At 42.9% G+C, this 18715-nt stretch overlaps 1 protein-coding gene across 4 annotated transcripts in view; it reads right to left on the reverse strand.

Moving 5' to 3' along the window:
- Nucleotides 1–18715, reverse strand: part of RNF130 (ring finger protein 130) — a 552857-nt gene that overhangs the window by 179195 nt on the left and 354947 nt on the right. For all 4 annotated transcript variants that reach the window (XM_077474312.1, XM_077474313.1, XM_077474314.1 and 1 more), the window contains exon 5: nucleotides 6419–6501. In XM_077474312.1, the coding sequence (XP_077330438.1) occupies nucleotides 6419–6501 (83 nt within the window). The remainder of the gene's footprint in view (nucleotides 1–6418; nucleotides 6502–18715) is intronic.

Here is an 18715-nt window from a genome sequence, read left to right on the forward strand (position 1 = left end):
GTCGCTTTTCAGCCACTAACGGACTTTAACTCCAAAAAAGGGGTTGTTTTGCAGCACTTTCAAAGTGCTTTTAAGATGCTTTGAAAGCGCTGCCTAGTCAGACCAATGGGCAGGGGCATTTTGGGAGCGCTGTATACAGTGCTCCCACCCGCCCCAAAGATGCTGCTTGCAGGACTTTTTTTCCTGTCCTGCAAGCGCACCACCCAAGTGTGAAAAGTCACACTGGAACGAATGAGAGGCGGTTTTCTTAGCAGAGGCCATTTCCAGCGCTAAAGCACGTGAAAACTGCCCCAGTGTGAAAGGGGACTAAAGTTTAGTTACACAAAGCCACAGGTTATCATTGAGCTCCACTACAACCTTTCAGCTACTGGCATCCTAATATCAGCAGTTAATACAGTAGGGAGGACATCAGGCTCCTTCACAGCATCCATCAACGGCACAGTGTTGCCAACCATCTGTATTTTTACTGGCAGCCAGTAAAATACCGACACTTTTTTCCGGCCCCTTACAGGAAAAGGTCGTCAGTTAAAAATATGGCTGGGGTGCTCGGCTAGGAACTGGGCATATGCAGATCCGGTCCAGAGCTGACTGAGACCATCCAAGTGCCTGCTACAGTGTGTTTGGGCTGCAGCGCCAAAGGGAGAGGTGCCTGAGCGTGTCGTGTGATGTCAAGGTGCAAGGGAGCCAAGCGGAGCCTCATGTGCTGGTCTGAGGGTCGGAGCAAGGCAACCCGGGAGCGGGAAATTCAGTGCTGTTTGGACTGGAGTGGACTGAAGAGACCACCTGGCGTGGAGTAAGACTGACTCAGGAGGGGACGTGTCATGTCAGTGAGGTGTCATCATCATATGACCTGCTGTACACTGCAGTCAGTGTCACTGTGAGAGTCAATTTCATGTGTGTGCGCCTGCCCATTTTAATTTTTAAAAAAAAATTTTTAACTAGGATTTTTATTGAGTTTCAACACATGCAATATTGTATAGACTTAAAATGTACACGGTATCCATGGGTCCAAAGTAGCAGGTTGGTATTGGGCACCTTACTATCATATATGAAGAGGTGATACATTTCCTACTACACTCACATATCCAGTATAATACAATGCATCACATGGTCTCAAAACAGTTTTGCATTAGTTCTAGCATAAAGAATTTCCCCTCCCTTGTGCCCAGGTCTAAATCCTATAGAATATGAAGTAGATCTAGGCCCAAGAATACCTCGTAGGGGTTAATAAAATAACATAACAGATACCCAATGATAACAACAGTATAAACAAAAACAACAATATAAACAAAAACATCATTATAAAGTCTCCACCAGTCATATAAAAGCTCACCATGTTTTCAGTCCTATTAGATACAGTATATTTCAAAAGTATCAGGAGATATTGTTTAGTTTATAAACATTTAATCATATTTCCCAAGAGTGATAAAACCTCTCTATATTGCCATGAGAGATAGCAAAGGAGTATTCATAAGAACATTGAAGTTTTACTCTGGATATAACCTCTTTAAGCATGGGTGCTATATCTTTTTTCTAATGACACATTATACTTAGTCTAACCGCTATCAATATATGTAGAACCACTATTCTCATATTAGATGGAAAATTGTCTATGGAGAGTCCCAATAAAGCTAGCTCCGGAGAGGGTTGGGTTATAATTCCAGAGATCGTTGAAATTAGTTTGAATATCGATTTCCAAAAGCTAGTGACCGATTTATAGTGCCATAATATATGCATTAAATTACCTGATTGCCTGCATTTATGCCAGCAGTCTGGTGAGGAATTTTTGTACATTTTGGATAATTGAACCAGGGTCAGGTACCATCTATAAAAGATTTGAAATACATTTTCCCAATGCAAGACATGGTGTGAGGCCCCCAGACTACATTTAACAGCCTAAATCCACTTTTGTTCTGTATATGATTGTCCTAAATCTCTCTCCCATTTCAATATAGCGGATGTTTGTTTTATTGGAAATTCCTGTTGACGTATAGAGTAGAGGCGTGATATGCCCCCTTTATGCGTTAGATCTTTATTATAAATTTCCCATAATTGTTTATCTATGGATATGTTATCAAAAGCTAATGCCCTGTAGATGTTCAACCTGAGAAATTTTAAACACATCTCTACATTTATGATCTTCAGGGATCTCTACCCAAGTGCTATATCCTTGGTACACCCATGTTTTCACTGATAAACCTGGAATAAGGAATTCAAAAGTCTGTAGTGGGATATCTCTTATTGGTATTTGAATGTGTTATTTATTCATATCCAAGAGGTCCTTCCAAGCTGCTAAGGATGCAGATATAGAGGGGTGATCCTGTAGGTGAATTAATTGTTTAGTGGCTGATGCTATTAAGAGTGCTTTGAGGTTCCTATTTTGTATCATAGCCTGTTCAATGAAGATCCATTGTTTTGTTTTGGCTTGATCAAACCATGCTTTAGTTTGGTCTAATAGGGTTGCTCTATGGTAACCTCTAAATATGGGGACTCCAATGCCACCCTTAGATTTATATCTAACCAGAGTTGAAAAGGCGACTCGTGCTTTAGTACCTTTTCAAATAAATGATCGAAGGGAGGCATTAAGGGAGGCATTAAGTATATTAAAGAAACAAGCTGGGATTGGTATAGGCACTGTTCTAAATATATACAGGATTTTTGGTAAGATTACCATTTTTAAGGTTGCAATGCGCCCCAACAACCAGGAAATTTCACATTTACTCAATTGAGAAAGTTCAACTTGCACAGAGTGTAATAACGTTTTATAATTCGCTTCAAGGAGGAGCTTGGATTTAGCAGTTAAATTAATCCCCAGGTATTGGATTGTATCCAACTCCCAATTACAAGGAAATAATGGTTGTAATCTAGAACGATCTTTTCTGTTAAGGTTAATGGTAAGAGCTGGGCATTTGGAAACATTTATTTTGTAGTAGGATATTGCTCCAAAGGCCTCATCGTGCATACCCCAGGCAGAGAAGATTCTAGTTGAGAAAGTGTCAATATAACATCGGCAAAAAGGCAGATCTTATGGGATTTTCCCACTACTGAGATGCCCATTATGGATTTAGAGGCTCTGGATTCGGCCAATGGTTCCATCACCAGTGCCATTTGTAAAGTTGAAGGTGTCAGAGTACCGATGATGCAAAAACTTGTGCTGGTGGGTTCGTATAAAGCACCAGAATAGCAGAATGAATAAAAACATTATTTCCAAATTTGGTAAATGTCACCTTTAGGTACCCCCAATGGACCCTATCGAAAGTCTTTTCAGCCTCTAAGGCTAGAAAGGCTACTGGCATATTTTGGCTTTCAGGTAAGCGGAGCGGATTTAAACTCTACAGGTACCATCAGGTGCCTGTCGACCTTTAAAGTGGTTGTAAACCCTTACAACACACTTTGACCTACAGGTAAGCCTAGATTAAGGCTTACCTGTAGGTCCAAGAAATATCTCCTAAACCTACACGGTTTTGGAGATATTTGCCTAAAGACAGGCACTGCTGTCTATGGCGCATGCGCTGTAGACAGCGGCGCGCAGGCGCACTGAGCGCGGGCTCCCGTGCCACGCGTCGGCTCCCGTGCGCATGCGCGGGAGTGACGTCATCACGGCTTCGCCGAATGACAGCTGCGAAGCAGCGAGACCCCACCGAGAAGATGGATGCGCCGGACTACAGGGGACAGCGGTGACTTCGCTGGCTCCTGTGTCAGGTAAGTGACACATAATGGACTACTATGCGATGCATAGTAGTCCATTATGCTTTGCCTTTGCAGGGAATGAAAGAGAAAGTAAACTCATCAGCGTTTACTTCCTCTTTAACAAATCCCATTTGGTCAGGGGCAGGGCAATTAAAGTTGGTGTTACTTCCGCTATTCTATTTGCAATTAGTTTTGCCCATACCTTAAGATCCATATTTAGGAGGGATATTGGTCAAAAAATTCTGTGGGGTGTCAAGATCTTTCCCTGGTTTGAGCAGCATAACAATTAGGGCTCTAATCATTTCAGCAGGTAAAAAAAAAAAAAAAAAAAAACAGGATGCCGCTTTGTTAACAACTCCTAGTAAGTGTGGCATTAGGATGTCTCCAAAAGGAAGTCTAAGTGTTTGAGACATTTTTCATGGTCATATACCAAAAGTTGTTTAAGTTCTAATCTGAATTTCTTTAATTCCTCTAAAAGGGCATGGGTTATTGATCATTTATTTTGGGTCTCCAAGTGTTTCATTTTGGAAAGAAGGGAGTTAGTCGCTTGTACCCTCTGTTTCTTATCCCTGGAAGCAATTTGCAATAGTATACCTCTAACATAAGCCTTATGGGCACACCAGATAGTAGATGCTGGAGATTCATCTGTGTTATTGAAATTGAAAAATTCCTCTGGCTGCTTGGTAACCTTCTCTTGATGAGAGGTTCGACCAAAAATACGAGTGTTGTTGCTCCAGAGCAATGTGGGTGTTTCATTGTGTTGTTCAGAAAGTGCAACTGTTATAGGGGCATGGTCCGACCATGTAATGTTGCCAATGGTCACCTCACTAACTTTTATAAAGTAAAGAGAGATCAGCAAATATGAGATCTATTCTAGAGTAAGATCTATGTGGGGCTAAAACATTTTTAAAGTCCTTTCCATCTGGGTGGTGGCACCTCCAGACATCAAAAATAGATTTATTAAGTAACAGGTTTCTTAAAGTTAATTTATGGCTAGATGTAGAAGAGGAACAATCTACGGATGCATCACTCACTAAGTTAAAGTCTCCAAGCAGGAGGAAGTTTCCCTTCATAAAGATTTGACTTTAAGGAGGTTTTTCAAAAACAATAGTTGCCGATGATTAGGGGCATATACAGATACAACAGTGTACATTACGTTATTCGTTGTGCATATTAAGATAATGTACCATCCATTGGGATCTGTGACAACCTCATGTAAGGTAAATGCAATAGTGTTCTTAATTGCAATAAGGACTCAGTTGTGCTTAGTGCTCGCATTGGCAAAAAAAATATGTGGATATAGTTTGTGAGAACACTTAGGAGGTTTGGTTGCTGAAAAATTAGTTTCTTGAATACAGAGGACATCGCCTTTTAATCTTTGAGCCTCTTCCCACATGAGCTTACGCTTAAAAGGGCTATTCAAACCCTTAACATTGATTGCTGAACACACAGGTCGATGGCAGAAATTTAATAATTGCTCTGCTTCATAGGTGTGAGAGGGGAAGTGTTTAAATAAGATCTCTTTTCTATACTAATATAAAGCATATCTAAACCCAAGAAGAGTATGAAATATTGCAGCTTACTAGTTATTAGATCTGGTGTTGCATTCATTTTATTTTTTCAGGCTCTTTTTCCATTATATCCACCTGGTGATCCTGCCAGTACCACTCTTCCAGTCCTAAGATGGCAATGCTCATGCACCAAACTAACTAGTGTGGTCACCCTAGGACTACAGAACATCTACCCTCATTTTCTCAATAGCAAAGAGTCTGCAGTCCTCAGGGATAACTAGGAACAATGTAACTGCATACAGCCATACTGAAGGATCTTACTGACAAAAGTATTCTGTGTTTTAAAGTTGTGGCAATGGCTGCGGTGCTGATATGTGTATTTGGATGGTGGGGTGGGAGGTGTAGTCCCTCCTGTCAGAATACAATAGCTCAGCAGGGGGAGATTTTTTCATTCAATTTGCTTGTGAATCTGTGAGTTTTTTTTTCATTCAACCCACTGGTTGAATGGGAAAAAAATAATAATGTGTATATACACTGCTTAAGACATTGACCAGGGCAGGAACAGCAGTCTGTGACACAATCTTGGAATCATATAGCTACCTATGTCCAGTACTAACTTGTTTTGCAATTCAAGGATGTCATGTGAGCAAATGCAAAAAGCAGCAAAGGAAACTGATGCTGAAAGATGTTTTTTATGGAACTCTTCACCGTTCTCATCAAACAATGTGGAACCATGGCACATCTTGGATGGGCCACTTTTTTTTAGCCCAGATAAAACAATCACTACCATGAAAGAGATCACTGATTGCGTTTCCCCAACCCCGGGCCAATGGTTTCAATTGCTCCCTTGTATAGGACAACTCACAATCAGCAAATTCAGTCTGACAGACAACAGCAATGGAAGCACAATGAGAGGAGATCATGAGAGTTCCCAGCAAAAAACTGCAAATATTATAAACCTGGTGGGGGGATAATTCATAATTCTTTCCTCAGAAGCTCTATATTATTGTATGCACGTTGCAATGTACTGCAGTACTTACTACAAATACAGCTGAATTCAGTACTAAGGCAATTGAGCTCTTCCATATCCCGCATAACACAGTACCATAGCAAAACAATGTCAATCACTCATTGATATAATCCTATCCTGTATGTTACGGACTCATTGAGCTTCACCTCCATTAACAGTACTGCAGGGAATTATAAAAGGTACTTACTTGCATGGCAACACACGAACAATATCATTTTGCTTGTAACTCTCGATGCAGACGGCACAGTGGTCAAAATCGGGGTCCGTTTCCTGTACAGGAAGAAAAAAAAACTGGCTTGGTTAAAAAGTATACTGTAGGCTCACTTACAAGCATGCACTGACTGGGAACAAGCATACAGCCAGTGAAGTATGACAAACGTGGGTTCTTTATGTATGCTCTTGTTCCAGGTCAACAATGTAATTAGTAGTGTCGCCCATAAAGCTTGTACCTGCAGTCACTTCTGACTATTTGTGACTTGCAATTTTCACAAAAGGAACTGTTGGCTATAAGTTCTGTTACATAAAAAAAACAAAAAAACAAAAAACTCTTACATGTTTTATTAATTAAGCTTACATGACCCTTTTACTTTAATATGTTTTATTATTGCACTGTTCATTGCTCTGGAATTGTAATAGTAGCCTAATGAATAAAATGTTTCTATAACGTACCTCACAATTTGTGTTCAATTAAACCAAACAATACTTGAACCTATCGGCTTAAAGCGCAGCTCCACCCAAAAGGGGTTCTGCTTTAAGTACTCCTTCCCCCTCCCCTGCCACATTTGGCATGTAATTTTGTTTGGGAGGGGGAATCAGGTACCTAGTTTTGACAGGTACCCACTCCCACTTCCGCTCGGATCGCCTAGAAGTACTGTGAAGCCGCAAGCTGACAAAGCCAGGTGCCCACAGTTGAAATGCCAGGGCCAAGGAAAGGAAAGGGAGAGAATCGATGGTTTGGGCGACAGATAAGTGTGTGTTTATTAAAAGTACACTTTTTGTAGATGCTGACTTTTAATAAACAGAGAAACGATTGGAGATCTGCTTTACTGAACACTGTCCCCAAGTTAACCCTTTGCTCACATGTTAAAATCAGCATTTTTTACTAGCAAATTACTAAAAAACAAAAAAAAACAAAAAAAATAAATTATATATTTTCTGAAAGCTGAGGATCTGTAGAATAAAATAGCAGCAGTTGCAATTGCGCAGCTGTTTACCAAGCGCTAGTTTTTAGGCTACAATAAAATAAATTTTAGTGCACACAAACACAATATAATAGCACATTCTTTGATAAAACATAAAATATTGGGTTGCGTTGAATAAATTAATAAACATATCAATTGGCAAAATTCAAAACGAAAGCATTCCATTATCCAATTAAGCAAATAAAGCAAGGTCAGTTTGCAGTGTGTCCTGTGGCAGCAAAAGACTGCCCTGGCGTTAATCGGCAGCACATAGGCATTACAACAGGAGATGCAGAGGGAGGACACAAGTGCTCCCGAGTCCATCAAGCCAGGAGACCCAGCTATATCTCCTACTCCACCTAATTATCGGCTGGTTGGTTACATCTCATTCTGCACAGAATAAAGCAGCTTTTCTCCTTTATACACATCCATTTTCCATTCTGTTATTTGATGTTTGAGCCTCTAGTTGGCTTATTAGGCTTACTGGAAAAGAACACACTATATCCCATTTTATTAAACACTAGTGGCTTAAAGCTGAATTCCATAGATTAAAATAAAGATATTTTTTGAAAACTTCTAACCTTTGCCTATTATGAGTATCTGTGTAATATATATATATATATATATATATATATATATATATATATATATAATGTAAAGTAGGGAGGGTGTACAGCTTGTATAAGCCCCCATACACACAGTCGGAAATTCCGACCACAAAATCCATCTGATTTTTTTCAGACGGATTTTTTCCCAAACTGGGGTTGCATACACACGGTCGGACAAAGTTGTCGGAAAATCCGATCGTTCGGTACGTGAGGACGTACGTTTGTTCGTTCTGGCGGGACTACGTTGAGGCTAATAGCCAATAGCTTTGGTCTCGCAATTTGATCTGAGCATGCGTGGCACTTTGTCCGATCAGAATTCTCTAGAAACGATCGGAAGACGTCTGATCTGATTTTTTTGTCGGAAAATTTGAGATCCTGCTCTCAAATTTTTTCCATCAGGATTTCCGACTGAAAAAGTCCGATAGAGTCCACACACGATCGGATTTTCAGACAATATAATCCGATCGGACCTAACTGTAAATTTGCTGTCCCCTCAAAATAACTCAACACACAGCCATTAATGTCTAAACCGCTGGCAACAAAAGTGAGTACACCCCTAAGTGAAAATGTACAAATTAGGCCCAAAGTGTGAATATTCTGTGTGGCCATCATTATTTTCCAGCACTGACTTAACCCTCTTGGGCATGGAGTTCACCAGAGCTTCACAGGTTGCCACTGGAGTCCTCTTCCACTCCTCCATGACGACATCATGGAGCTGGTTGATGTTAGAGACCTTGCACTCCTTCACCTTCAATTTGAAGATGCCCACAGATGCTCAATAGGGTTTAGATCTGGAGACCACCTTTACTCTCAGCTTCTTTAGCAAGGCAGTGGTCATCTTGAAGGTTTGTTTGGGATCGTTATGTTGGAATACGCCCTGTGGCCCTCCTTGCTTTACTGTAGGCAAGACACACTTGTTTTTGTACTTCTCACCTGGTTGCTGCCACACATGCTTGAAACCATCTGAACCAAATAAGTTTATCCGCAGCGATATCATCACTCCCGCACATTCGAGCGGGAGATTTATTTCCGGCAGGGTACGGCGTCTGCCAGGCTTTCAGCCGAGAATCCCGGGACTTATGGACTCTTTCTGTCACCTGAACTCTCGCTCAGCCATCCTAACTTTCTCAGTCCTGCAGTTCAGGAATCTCTCCAACATGTAGTGCAGTCTCTCGAGTGTATAATCTCTCTTAAGCCTCGTTCAAACCAGCGGTTGGAGGGCAGCAAAAATGTGTAGTGGCAATGAGAAGTTGCATCATTTCCTCACCACCTTTCAGTAGCTTCTGGAGCACTATCCTAATATAGATTGTGATTCAGAGGCAAGGGAGAGCTTGGGTCATTTTCATATGGGCTTATCTGTTATACAGATTCCGCTTGCTCAGCGGTGGATCGATCCAATGAGCAGGCAGATGACAGGTCAGTCTCCACTCACTGTGCGGAGAGAGACCGGTCAGAGTCCCGCTCTTCTCTATGGGAGATTGGATGAAAACGGACCGCCTGTCCATTTTCATCCGATCCCATCCAGACGGATGGAAAATAGGGTTCCCCACTCAAGACACTTTGAACCCTTCAAGCTCCAGATACCCATTTAAAATTACTGTAACAGTTTTCTCTACTCACAAAAACACACCACAGCCCCACACTTTGCATTAGTTTGGACACTGTGTTGTTCTCCCATCCATGCATGTAGAGTACTGAGGCACTGTAACTTTGACATTTGCAGAAACCCCAATTTAACTTTATACATATTGTAAGAGGGACAGGCTCAACGGGTTTTGGCAAGAAGTCCAAGAAGGTTTGTCCTGCAATTTTATTCAGCAAAGCAACAAATAAACTGTGTTTTAATGTAGGAGAGCTTTGAACAACAAATCCATAGCATAAAACAAAAACACCTGCATGTTTGAGCTGCTAAGTAAACTCAGGTTAGTTCCCGACTATCATGTTTCCCTCGAATGGGTCCCCTAAAATGTGTACCTTTTTCTCTGTCATCTTTTTTGTTCTGTCAGCAGTCAGCCTTCACACCAGCAGAGTGAGCAAGAGAGCCCTGAGCATCCATCAGCTCACATATATAAAGGCTGGTGCACAGCAAAAACTAACAATGAGCTCTGGGTACTAGGTAGCACGTTAACCTAGAAATAGAGGCATTTCCCACCCAGAGTGCTTCAAAGCCTCTGGGTTTCAAGACCCAGAACATAACTTATTATTTTTCTGAGAAAACAAAAGGTTTGTTTTTTCCATATCGATCACAAGTGCTGGAGCCCCTCTCCATATGTAGGTGAGAAACCTAGGTGACACATACTGGTTGCACCATCTGCAATTCTGCAAGCCAATGCCTCACACTTTGTTTAAACACATGTAGCGCTACCCCAGCAGGAACCGCTGGGGTATGATTGTTGCGTACTCTGCCTCTCAACCCCAATAACAGTCTCAGCCTCCTCTGGCACACTTTGCAATAGTTTAAGTGTAAGGACCAATGAGAAACACACACGTTATGATAAAACATTGTCTTTATTGCAATATTTCTGTGGGAAAGTAACAGTATATATATATATATATATATATTTACGTAATCAACTGGAGAGCAATAACGGAGATTACGAACAAGACAGCTCAATACTATTTCTGGATGCTTTCAGGGGATTTCAAACCTGAGAATAACCCCAAGAGCAGAGACACACTTAAAATCGCAAAAAAAAAAAAAAAAAAATCATAATATGACACTATATATTGGATTGGTTATCTCTACTCAAATGTGGCTCTATGAGTCCAGCCAGGAGAAGAGCAGAAGAATGACCCTCTTTAACCACTGGGCACTTAAACCCCCCTTCCTAACCAGACCAATTTTCAGCTGTTGTGCTCTCACATTTTGAATGACAATTACTCAGTCATGCAACACTGTACCTATATGACATTTTTGTCCTTTTCACACAAATAGAGCTTTATTTTGGTGGTATGTAATCATCGCTGGGTTTTTTATTTTTTGCGCTATAAAAGAAAAAAGACCGAAAATTCTGTAAAAAACATGCATTTTTCTTTGTTTGTTATAAAATTTTGCAAGAGAGTAATTTTTCTTCATATATTTTGGCCAAAATGTATACCACTACATATCTTTAGTAAAAATAACCCAAATTATTTGGTCTTTGTGAAAGTCATAGAGACCACAAGCTATGGTGCCAATCTCTGAAAATTGATCACACCTGAAGTACTGACGGCCTGGCCTATCATTTCTTGAGACCCTAACAAGCCAAGAAAGTAAAAATATCCCCCAAATGACCCCTTTTTGGAAAGTAGTCATTCCAAGGTATTTAGTAAGAGGCATGGTGAGTTTTTTGAAGTTGTACTTTTTTCCCACAATTCTTTTCAAAATTAAGATTTTCTTTTCTTTTTTCACAAAATTGTTATATTAGCAGGTTATTTCTTTTTTTTTTTTTTTTTTGGTCGGACTCCAGGCCACCATGCTCGTGGATTAGACTACACCCCCCTACCGAACCTACCCACCCAGATTCAAGCCTCTCCTGGGATCTGAAGGTACAGAACAATAAAGGAAGGAGATATAGGAGTTGGAGACGCCAGCAGAACCTATTGGAGTGACCAGGATCGATCGTTTTGTTTTCAAGCTTGTATGATCTCCCTAAAAAGAGATCTCGTCAGCTGGTAAGCCTTACTGAATTTGGTGGTGGATGAACCTCTCTCTCTGGGCGCACCTGCTATACATCTGAAGGGTGTTGTAAAGAGTCACTTCAATGGACTGAATTTATTTCTTTGCGTTTCTCTTCCTCTTTGGACTTTTTATGTGTTTTAATTTTTGAGTATTTTTTTGCACATTTTTATGGTTATATACACTGTTTAGTATTTGATATTAGAATTTAATATGTCACAATATCATTTTGCCACTTTATAAGTTTTAGCGCAGCTTTATTTTTTGGTATTTCTCACACACAGCATATGCATAGCACAAATTACACCCCAAAACACATTTTGCTACTACTGAGTATGGCGATACCACATGTGTGAGACTTTAACACAGAGTGGCCACATACAGAGGCCCAACATGCAGGGAGCGCCATCAGGCGTTCTTGGAGCATAAATTGCACATATAACTTCTTGACTAACTCTTACAATTTTGAAGGCCCTGGAGCACCAGGACAATGGAAATGCCCCCAAAATTACCCCATTTTGGAAAGAAAACAACTCAATGCATAATCCATGAGGCATATCGAGTCTTTTGAACATGAAATTTTTTCCAAAAAGTTTTTTGAAAACGTGTAAAGAAAATTAAAATGCATTTTTTTTTACACGACGTTGTCCATTTACACAATATTTCTAACACATAGCATGTACTTACCAAAAAAGACACCCCAAAATAGATTCTCCTACTCCTCCTGAGTACAGAGATACCACATGTGTGAGACTTTTACACAGCGTGCCCACATACAGAGGCCCAACATACAGGGAGCACCATCAGGTGTTCTAGAGACACACGTTTCAAATCGAATTGGACTAACTATTACACTTTTGTGAGGCGCTGTAGTGGCATGGATAACTGATGTGGCATGGATGAGCTGTGGATGGGGATGGCTGAGCATGACTGAGTATGGATGGGTACAGATGGGATGGCTGGGTACGGCTGAGTATGGCCGAGTACGGCTGGGTATGGCCGAGTACGGCTGGGTACGGCCGAGTACGGCCGAGTACGGCTGGGTACGGCTGGGTACGGCCGAGTGCGGCTAATTATGGATGGGGTGGATAGGATGGCTGAGGATGGATGGCTGAGCATTGATGGATGCATGAGTATGCTGAGTATAGAGGAGGATGGATGGCTGAGTATGGATGGGTGAGCATGGATGGATGAGTAAGCCGAGTATGGATGCGTGAGCATGGATGGATGGATGGATGAGTATGCTGAGTATGGATGGCTCAGCATGGGCGGTCAAGGCCCAAAGAAACGTCCTGGAACAGGCAGGCTCTTCTAGTGACCTGACTGGTCACCTCACACTGGATGCTTCACACCGTCATTGCAGGTGCGTCTGGATATGCACCTGGGATGCCCCTCCCACAGGCTGGATGTCCCGACTGGCTGTGGATGCCTGCAATCACATGGTGGACTGACCTGGGAGGCAGACCCTCTCCCCAAGGTCCAATCTCTTGTCCTGCCTCTAGTAGTCTGAAATCCCCCGATCAGCAAGATGGCGTCTTTGGATTCTTTTCCCGCAGAGCATGCTGTCTCTTGTAGTTCTATACAGTTCAATCTGAATGTGAAACTTGAGTCCTAGGACAATTCCCTGTATGCTTTGCTCCCTGGTGGTAAACACTCTGCTGGCAGGATGTGATGGCACAGAGTCTTAGCTGGCACTAGAGGGAGACAGTCTCACTGTAACAATGTTTCAGAGTGTCTTCTGATACTGCAGGTAATATAACCAGCTCCCTGCCACACTATATAATATATATATATATATATATATATATATATATATATATACACACACACACACATATATATATATATATATATATATATATATATATACACACATATATACACACACACACACACACATATACATACAGTGCCTTGCGAAAGTATTCGGCCCCCTTGAACTTTTCAACCTTTTGCCACATTTCAGGCTTCAAACATAAAGATATAAAAAAAATTTTTTTTGTGAAGAATCACCAACAAGTGGGACACAATTGTGAAGTGGAACGAAATCTATTGGATTTTTGAAACTTTTTTAACTAATAAAAAAATGAAAAGTGGGGCATGCAAAATTAATACTTTGTAGAGCCACCTTTTGCTGCGATTACAGCTGCAAGTCGCTTGGGGTATGTCTATCAGTTTTGCACATCGAGAGACTGAAATTCTTGCCCATTCTTCCTTGCAAAACAGCTCGAGCTCAGTGAGGCTGGATGGAGAGCGTTTGTTAACAGCAGTTTTCAGCTCTTTCCACAGATTCTCGATTGGATTCAGGTCTGGACTTTGACTTGGCCATTCTAACACCTGGATACCTTTATTTGTGAACCATTCCTTTGTGGATTTTGCTGTATGTTTGGGATCATTGTCTTGTTGGAAGATAAATCTCCGTCCCAGTTTCAGGTCTTTTGCAGACTCCAACAGGTTTTCATCCAGAATGGTCCTGTATTTGGCTGCATCCATCTTCCCCTCAATTTTAACCATCTTCCCTGTCCCTGCTGAAGAAAAGCAGGCCCAAACCATGATGCTGCCACCACCATGTTTGACAGTGGGGATGGTGTGTTGAGGGTGATGAGCTGTGTTGCTTTTACGCCAAACATATCGTTTTGCATTGTGGGCAAAAAGTTCGATTTTGGTTTCAACTGACCAGAGCACCTTCTTCTACATGTTTGGTGTGTCTCCCAGGTGGCTTGTGGCAAATTTTAGACAAGACTTTTTATGGATCTCTTTGAGAAACGGCTTTCTTCTTGCCACTCTTCCATAAAGGCCAGATTTGTGCAGTGTACGACTGATTGTTGTCCTATGGACAGACTCTCCCACCTCAGCTGTAGTTCTCTGCAGTTCATCCAGAGTGATCATGGGCCTCTTGGCTGCATCTCTGATCAGTCTTCTCCTTGTCTGAACTGAAAGTTTAGAGGGACGGCCAGGTCTTGTGTATTTTTGCGATGGTCTGATACTCCTTCCATTTCAATTTGATCGCTTGCACAGTGCTCCTTGGGATGTTTAAAGCTTGGGAAATCTTTTTGTATCCAAATCCGGCTTTAAACTTCTCCACAACAATATTACGGACCTGCCTGGTGTGTTCCTTGGTCTTCATGATGCTCTCTGCGCTTTCAACAGAACCCTGAGACTATCACAGAGCAGGTGCATTTATACAGAGACTTGATTACACACAGGTGGATTCTATTTATCACCATCAGTCATTTAGGACAACATTGGATCATTCAGAGATCCTCGCTGAACTTCTGGAGTGAGTTTGCTGCACTGAAAGTAAAGGGGCCGAATAATTTTGCACGCACCACTTTTCAGTTTTTTTATTTGCTAAAAAAGTTTAAAATATCCAATAGATTTCGTTCCACTTCACAATTGTGTCCCACTTGTTGGTGATTCTTCACAAAAAATTCAAATTGTATATCTTTATGTTTGAAGCCTGAAATGTGGCAAAAGGTTGAAAAGTTCAAGGGGGCAGAATACTTTCGCAAGGCACTGTATATATATATATATATATATATATATATATATATATATATATATATATATACACACACACACACACACACACACATATATATATATATATATATATATATATATATATATATACACATACACACACACAAACACACACACATTTTTAGTTAAGTAAATTTGAAATATTGCATATAAATATTTTGTATTTCTCTTTTTTAGAGAAAAGGTGAAGCTCTGGGGTTTGTTCACATGTTATCCATGCTTTAATTACTCGCATTTCTAAAAAAAACAGGTTTGCGGAGCGCAAAAGCTTGAGCTGAGATTTAGACGTACAACTGAATGAGTCAGAGTAATGACTTCTCCACCCCTCTTCTAGAGGGTGGCAATGTGAGTTGTAGTCGGCGATTGAACGCTTTAAAGTGTATGTTAGGACAAAAAATATATATTTCATAACAGCCCACTCCACATGCATACATTTATTTCTGTCCCAGCAAAATAATGCCACAGACTTGACATCCTAGAGCCTGTCAGCCCACTTTGTAGGGCAAGGAGTCTTATGCCGCGTACACACGATCAGACTATCCGGCGGACTTAGTCTGGCGGACAAACCGCCGTAAAGTCCGCCGGACTGTCCGAACGAGCAGACCTGCCCACACGTGTGACTTTTCCAGCGGACTAGGTCCGGCGCCGTACTTTTGAAATGAGCGGACTTGCCCACACACACGGAGGAAAGTCCATTCATTTTGAGCACGGCTCCAGGTAGCCAGGACTAGCGAAGGAAGCGCCGCTGGCCCCGTCACCTGGTATGGAGTTAAATGGGAAGCCCTACGCTGAAAAAACGGCGTAGGGGTCCCCCTCTAGGTCCATATCAGACCCTTATTCCAAGCATGCTACCGGACTGGCCTGGAAAGTGGGTGGGGACCCCTGAGCCGTACCAGGCTGTGTGCCCTCAAGATGGCAGCCCCCCCACCCCAAAGCACCTTGTCCTCATGTTGATGAGGACAAGGGCCTCTTCCCGACAACCCTGGCCGTTGGTTGTCAGAGTCTGTGGGCGGGGGGCTTATCGGAATCTGGGGGCCCCCGGATACAGGCCCCCCACCCTATGTGAATGAGTATGGGGTACAATGTACCCCTACCCATTCACCTGTGAAAAAAACACAACACACAAGGGTTAAAAATAGCTTATTGCACAGCTCCGGGGGTCGTCTTCAGTCTTGGGGGGGGTCTTCTTGCCGGACTCCTCCGCTATCTTCTGCTAGCTCTTTTACTAGCAGAGGAGCCCGGCTTTCTTCTTCATCGCCGCCCTCTTCTTCTGACTTCGGGGGTCTTGTGCCCCTCTTCGGTTCTTCTTGCCGGGCCTCTGCGCCTTCTTCTATCTCTTTTACAAGCGGTGGCCCGGTCTTCTATGGCCGATGTTGCCACTGTCTTCGTCGCCTTCTGTTCTTCTCTTCTTGAGCTTTTGCCTCGTTGCTGTCTCTGGCCACAATGACAGGCACGTGGCGTGCAGCGACTTATATAGGGACATCGCCGGATGATGTCCCCGCCCATTATGATGTCACAGTCCCAGCATCCTCTGGGACTGTGACGTCATAAATAATGGGCGGGGACATCATCCAGCGATGTCCCTATATAAGTCGCCGCACGCCTGTCATTGTGGCCAGAGACAGCGACGAGGCAACAGCTCAAGAAGAGAACAGAAGGCGGCTACGACGAAGACAGCGGCGACATTGACGATAGAAGACCGGGCCACCGCTTGTGAAAGAGCTAGAAGAAGGCGCGGAGACCCGGCAAGAAGAACCGAAGAGGGGGACAAGACCCCCGAAGTCGGAAGAAGAAGTCGGCGATGAAGAAGAAAGCCGGGCTCCTCGGCTAGTAAGAGAGCTAGCAGAAGATAGCGGAGGAGTCCGGCGAGAAGACCCCCCCAAGACGGAAGACGACCCCTGGAGCTGTGCAATAAACTATTTTTAACCCTTGTGTGTTGCGATTTACATTTTTTTCATAGGTTAATGGGTAGGGGTACATTGTACCCCATACTTATTCACATAGGGTGGGGGGCCGGTATCCGGGGGCCCCCTTATTAAAGGGGGCTCCCGGATTCCGATAAGCTCCCCGCCCACAGACCCCAACAACCAATAGCCAGGGTTGTCGGGAAGAGGCCCTTGTTCTCACCAACATGGGGACAAGGTGCTTTGGGGTGGGGGCCGCAGGGCCCCCCCTTCCCCAAAGCATTCCCCCATGTTGAGGGCACGCGGCCTGGTACGGATCAGGAGGGGGGGGGGGGGCGCTCGCTCGTCCCCACCCCCTTTCCTGGCCGGCCGGGTAGCGTGCTCGCATAAGGGTCTGATATGGACCTAAAGGGGGACCCCCACGCCGTTTTTGCGGCGTACGGCTTCCCCTTTAACTCCTTACCAGGTGACGGGGCCAGCGACGCTTTCTTCGCTAGTCCCGGTTAACTGAAGCAGCGTTCAAAATGAACAGACTTTTCTCTGTGTTGGAAAAATCTGTTCATTTCAAAAGTACGGCGGACTAGCACACACACGGCCGTATTATCCTCCGGACTGCGAGTCCGGCGGACATATTTTGGTGCAAAACTACTTTCTTAGTCCGCCGGACTTTTGTGTAAAAAAAAAGTCCACCGGAGCCCACACACGGGGGGATTGTCCTGCGGACTTTTCCACCAGATTGTTTAATCGTGTGTACGCGGCATTAAGCTCCCTACAGCTGTCTCTGCAACAATTTTATAAGCCTGGAGATGGTGTCACAGGAAGTAAGGGCCTCTATTGATGGACTTTTGTTTGCTACAAGCAGGAACTGCATTATTATACAAGCTGAGAGTAAAAAACCCACAAAATTTGAACGACCTGAGAAGCATGGTAAACTGATGCCATCAAAACAAACCAGTTGACAGGTCTCTTGTCAGAAAAAACCCCAAAGTGCTCTAGGAATCCTGTCATAGTTGCGCTCAGTATTAAACGTCTATCTGTATAAAATAGATAAAAAAATAAAACTGACCTAAACCATCATGGTTTCTGATTAAAATGAATCTCCCATGATGCCAAACAGTCATGTACCAATGTATTGGTTACTGGTCCAGGGCAGGTACTGTCCTAAGAGGTACCCAAGGGGTGTCATTTGACAGTGAGTTCATGGTACAGCTGAACACTATGGGGTAGACCAGACCTGGGAGATGAAACCATGCCTGAGGACTTTGACAGGCCAATACCTCAAAAGAGCAGATGACACAGGATTCCCCAAGGCACGGAGTCTAAGGGACCCAGTATTCACCTGATGGTGGAGATGGGCTTCAGTGTGTGCTGATTCCAAGTCATGACCCCCATATTCATCCTACTCAAGACCAGGAACTCAGAGACAAGAGAAATATTAGGGTAGGTACCAGTCAAAGGTCAGATTTGGACAGCAAACTTGGATACTTAAGAACAAAGACAAGGGTCAGGCAGATTGCTTATTCGAATTGCCAGGAATAAAGCCAAGGGTCAGGGCAGGTAGACGACTCGGATACCCAGGGAACAAAGGCA

Source organism: Lithobates pipiens, unplaced genomic scaffold (genome assembly GCF_037356315.1).
Source record: "Lithobates pipiens isolate NorthernLeopardFrog02 unplaced genomic scaffold, aLitPip1_a1.2 Scaffold_8, whole genome shotgun sequence".
Lineage (NCBI taxonomy): Eukaryota > Metazoa > Chordata > Amphibia > Anura > Ranidae > Lithobates > Lithobates pipiens.